Genomic DNA, 6000 nt, shown 5'->3' on the forward strand with positions numbered 1-6000 from the left:
TACAGCAATACTAAACCTATCCTAAAGGAAATATTGAAAGGTCTTCTGTAAATAGAAAAGAAGAATATATAGGAAAGAGAAAATCACAATTGGAAAGAAAATCACCTAAATAAGCCAGTACACGGATTTTTAAAAAAATCAAAATAAATTTCTGTGAAATTTATGATAACCACAGTGAACAGCAAAAGGATGAACATGAAGATGTAAAAGAGGACATCAAAATCATATAATGTGGGGGAGAAGAGTAAGAAAGTGTAAATTTTTTTTTATCATTTCCTAGAATGTGTTTGAGCCTATATGATTACCAGTCTAAGGCAAGTATCAATAGCTATAGGATGGGGTTTACATACTTGAGAAACAAGGTAACCACAAATCAAAAACATACAATAGACTCACAAAAACCAAAAAGAAGTACAATACAAAAGAAAATCATCAAACCACAAAAGGGAAAAACAAAAAGAAAAAAGGGACAAAGAAGAAATAAAAAATCAACAGGAAAGCAAGGCTTAAAATGGCAATAAATACATATCTATCAATAATTACCTTAATGTCAATGGACTAAATGCTCCAATCAAAAGACACAGAGAGGAAGATTGGATAAAAAAAACAAGAGCCTACAATATGCTGCCTACAAGAGACCCACTTTAGAGCAAAGGACACAGATTGAAAGTGAGGAGATGGAAAAAGATATTTCATGCAAATGGAAATGACAAGGTGGGGATCACAATACACGTATCAGACAGAATAGACTTTAACACAAAGGCCATAAAGAAAAATAAAGAAGGACACTTTTACACTCATCAACATATATGCACCTAATATAGGAGCACCCAAATACATAAAACAAATACTAACAGACATAAAGGGAGAAATTGACAGGAATACAATAATAGTAGGAGACTTTAACACCCCACTCACATCAGTGCACAGATCTTCTAGAAAGAAAATAAGGCAACAGAGATCCTAAATGATACAATAGAACAGATAGACCTAATTGATATTTTTAGGACATTACATCCAAAAAAACAGAATATACATTCTTTTCGAGTGCACATGGAACATTCTCTAGGATTGACCACATACTAGGGTACAAAACAGACCTCAACAAACTTGAGTATAGAAATTATCTCAAGCATCTTTTCTGACCACAGCAGCATGAAACTAGGAATCAACCACAGGAAAAGAAAATGACGACTAAACAATATGCTACTAAAAAAACGATTACCAAACAATATGCTACTAAAAAACCAATCAGTCAACAATGAAATCAAAGAGTAAATTTAAAAATACCTTGAGAAAAATTACCATGAAAACACCACTGTACAAAATCTATGGGATGCAGCAAAAGCAATTCCTAGAGGGAAGTTCGTAGTGATACAGGCCTTCCTCAAAAAAACAAGAAAAGTCTCAGATAAACAACCTAATCTACCACTTAAAAGAAGTAGAAAAAGAACAAACAGAACCTAAAATCAGCAGAAGGATGGAAATAATCAAGATCAGAGAGGAAATAAATAAAATAGTGATTAAAAAATAGAAAAAAATCAATAAAACCCAGAGCTTGTTCTTTGAAAGGGTAAACAAGACTGACAAACCTCTGGCCAGGCTCACCAAGAAGAAAAGAGAGAGAACCCAAATAAACAAAATAAGAAATGAAAAAGGAGACATAACAACTGATACCACAGTAATACAGAAACCATAAGGGAATGCTATGACCAATTATATCTCAACAAATTCAACAACCTAGAAGAAAAGGACAAGTTTCTAGAAACATACAGCCCACCAAAATTGAATCAACAATAAGTAGATAATTTGAACAGACTGATCATTAGAGGTGAAATAGAATATGTAATTAACTCCCTACAAACAAAAATCCAGGACCAGATGGCTTCAAAGGCAAATTCTACCAAACATACAAAGAAGAACTCACACCAGTCCTTCTCAAACTCTTCCAAAGAATTGAAGAGGAGGGAACACTCCCAAAGACATTCTATGAAGCCACCATCACCCTGATACCCAAACCAGACAAAGACACCACCAAAAAAGAAAATTACAGGCCAATATCTTTGATGAATATAGACGCAAAAATTCTCAACAAAATCCAACAACACATAAAAAAAGATCATACACCATGACCAAGAGTCATCCCAAGTTCACAAGCATGGTTCAGCATACACAAATCAATGTGATACATCACGTAAACAAAAGAAAAGACAAAAAACCACATGATCATCTCAAAAGATGCAGAAAGAACATTTGACAAAATTCCACATCCATTCATGATAAAAACTCTTACCAAAGTGGGTACACAGGGAACATATCTCAACATAGTAAAAGCTATGACAAACCCACAGCCAATATAATACTCAATGGTGAAAAGCTGAAAGACTTCCCACTAAAATCTGGAACAAGACAAGGATGCCCACTCTTACCTCTTCTATTTAACATAGTATTGGAAGTCCTAGCCATAGCAATCAGACAAGAAAAAGAAATAAAAAGTATCCAAATTGGAAGGGAAGAGGCAAAATTGTCGTTTTATGCAGATGACATACTATATAGAAAACCCTAAAGAATCCACAAAAAAACTACTAGAAATAATAAGCAAATTCAGCAAAGTAGCAGGATACAAGATTAACATATAGAAACCAGTTGCATTTCTTTACACTAACAACAGAATATCAGAAAGGGAATGTAAACAAACAATATTATTTAAAATCTCACCCAAAAATATAAAATATGCTTGAGAATAAACCTGACTGTGGAGGTAAAAGACTTATATGCTGAGAACTATAAAACATGAATAAAGGAAACTGAAGGTGAGTCAAAGAAATGGAAAGATATCCCATGCTCATGGATTGGAAGAATTAACATTGTTAAAATGGTCATACAGCCCAAAGCAAACTACAGATTTAATGCAGTCCCTATCAAATTACCCATGACATTTTTCACAGAACTAGAATAATCCTAAAATTTATATGGAACTATTAAAGACCCAGAATTGCTAAAGCAATCCTGAAGAAAAAGAACAAAGCAGGAGGCATAACCCTCCCAGACTTCAGACAATACTACAAAGCTACAGGGGTATTGGCACAAAAAACAGACATATAGGTCAATGAAACAGAATAGAGAGCCCAGAAATAAACCCACACACCTATAGTCAATCTTCAACAAAGGAGGAAAGAATATACAATAGGAAAAAGACAGTCTCTTCAACAAGTGGTGCTGGGAAACTTAGACAGCCATATGGAAATCAATGAAGTTAGAACATACCCTCTTCACCATACATAAAAATAAACTCACAGTGGCTTAAAGACTTAAGACATGACACCACAAAACTCCTAGGACAGATCATAGGCAAAACATTCTCTGACATAAATCATACCAATGTTTTCTTAAGTCAGTCTCCCAAAGCAATAGAAATAAAAACAAAAAGAAACAAACGGGACCTAATCAAACTTACCAGCTTTTGCACAGCAAAAGAAACCATAAACAAAGAGACAACCTACAGAATGGGAGAAAGTATTTTCAAACAATGAGACCAATAAGGGCTTTATTTCCAAAATATACAAATAGCTCATACAACTCAACAAAAAAACAACCCAATTGAAAAATGGGCAGAAGACCTAAATAGACATTTTTCCAAAGAAGAAATACAAATGGCCAATAGGCACATGAAAAGATGCTCAACATTGCTAATTACTAGAGAAATGCAAATCAAAACTACAATGAGGTACCACGTCACACCAGTCAGAATGGCCGTCATTAAAAACTCTACAAATAACAGATGCTGGAGAGGGTGTGGAGAAAAGGGAACACTCCTACACTGTTGGAATGTAAGTTGGTACAGCCTCTATGGAAAACAATATAGAGGTTCCTCAGAAAACTAAAAATAGAATTACCATATGATCCAGCAATCCCACTCCTAGGCATATATCCAGACAAAACTCTAATCCAAAAAGATACATGCACCCCTATGTTCACAGCAGCACTATTCACAATAGCCAAGACATAGAAACAACCTAAGTGTCCGTCGACAGATGAATGGATAAAGAAGATGTGGCACATATATACAATGGAATACTACTCAGCCATAAAAAAGAATGAAATAATGCCACTTGCAGCAACATGGATGCAACTAGAGATTGTCATACTAAGTGAAGTAAGTCAAAGAGAAAGACAAATACCATACGATATCACTTATATGTGGAATCTAAAATATGACACAAATGAACCTATCTACGTATGAAACAAAAACAGACTCACAGACATAGAGAACAGACTTGTAGTTGCCGAGGGGGAGGGGGTTGGGGAGGGATGGAATGGGAGGTTGAGGTTAGCAGATACAAGCTATTATATATGGAATGGATAAACAACATCCTGCTGTATAGCATGGAGAACTATGTTTGGTATTCTGTGATGAACCATAATAGAAAAGAATTTTTAAAAAGAAAGAAAGAAAAGTTCTTCACTAATGTGGTTTTGTTACTAATTAGTCTCTGAATGTTATTTATTATATCACTTAATTGTTGTGAGTTTTTCATAGATCTTCATTTTCTATTTCCTAGGAAGGAAAATTAGAAGAGGTGAACACAATCTTAGCCATTCATGACAACTATAAACACGAATTCTACAATGATGACTCTTGGGTTGAATTTATTGAGCTAGATATTGATGACCCTGATGAAAAGACTGAAGGATCAGACACAGACAGACTTCTAAGCAATGACCATGAAAAATCACTTAATATCCTTGGGGCAAAGGATGACGACTCTGGACGTACCAGCTGTTATGAACCTGACATTCTGGAGACTGATTTCAATGCCAATGACATGTGTGATGGTACCTCAGAGGTTGCTCAGCCACAAAGGTTGAAAGGGGAAGCAGATCGCTTGTGCCTTGACCAGAAGAATCTAAATAACTCACCTTTGAATGATGCTACCCCTGCTAGCCAGCAGCCCAGTGTTATCCTAGGAGAGGAAAACAAACCAAGATCACTTCTTATTGGCAAAACTGAGTCAACTCATCAAGCTGGCCATACACAGCAACAGCTCAGCAATCCAAGTTCATTGGCAAACATCGACTTTTATGCCCAGGTAAGTGACATTACACCAGCAGGGAGTGTGGTCCTTTCCCCGGGCCAAAAGAATAAGGCTGGGATCTCCCAGTGTGACATGCGTCCAGAAGTCGTCTCACCCTGCCAAGCAAACTTCATCATGGACAACGCCTACTTCTGTGAGGCAGATGCTAAAAAGTGCATCGCCCTGGCCCCTCATGTCGAGGTTGAATCACATGTAGAGCCAAGCTTTAACCAGGAAGACATTTACATCACCACGGAAAGCCTTACCACTACTGCTGGGAGGTCTGGGACAGCAGAACGTGTTCCAAGTTCTGAGTTGCCTGTCCCAGACTATACCTCCATTCATATAGTACAATCTCCACAGGGCCTCGTACTCAATGCAACTGCCCTGCCCTTGCCTGACAAAGAGTTTCTCTCATCATGTGGCTACGTGAGCACAGACCAACTGAACAAAATCATGCCGTAGCTTTTCTTCGATTTCCCATGAGCTACATATTTAATGAGTTACCTATTTACTCTAGCAAAGAGTTGGCTAGGGCATGAATGCTTAAACCAAAACAATGTTTAAACATTTTTTGGAGGGGGGTGGGAGTTGAGGGTGGGGGATACGGATTCTAAATGGCTTTTCCTGAAGTGTTGAAACATGATATTAAAGAAAAAGAAGAACCCTTCATCAGATAGATATTCTTGTTGTGAATTGTAAATATTTTAAAGAATTGTCTCAAAGACTGTTTAGTGGCAGTGATTGTCTTGTTATTGTGGGTGTTAATTTTGTGCTACTAAGCATTGAATGGCTATGTTTTTTAATCTATAGTTAATCATGCTTTTTGAAAAAGCGAAAAATCAGGTGGCTTTTGCAGTTCAGGACGATTGAATGCAAATCATAGCACAGGCTAATTTTTTTTAATAATTGGGAACTAAAATTT

General features: G+C 36.4%; 1 protein-coding gene across 6 annotated transcripts in view; it reads left to right on the forward strand.

The window, feature by feature from the left end:
• The window catches only part of GHR (growth hormone receptor), a 316755-nt gene extending 311102 nt beyond the window's left edge, over positions 1–5653 (forward strand). For all 6 annotated transcript variants that reach the window (XM_060295740.1, XM_030882018.2, XM_060295742.1 and 3 more), the window contains one exon: positions 4563–5653. In XM_060295740.1, coding sequence (XP_060151723.1) covers positions 4563–5540 — 978 coding nt within the window. In that variant the 3' untranslated portion in view covers positions 5541–5653. The remainder of the gene's footprint in view (positions 1–4562) is intronic.
• Positions 5654–6000: the final 347 nt, after the last annotated feature.

The sequence above is a fragment of the Globicephala melas genome, chromosome 3 (genome assembly GCF_963455315.2).
Source record: "Globicephala melas chromosome 3, mGloMel1.2, whole genome shotgun sequence".
NCBI lineage: Eukaryota > Metazoa > Chordata > Mammalia > Artiodactyla > Delphinidae > Globicephala > Globicephala melas.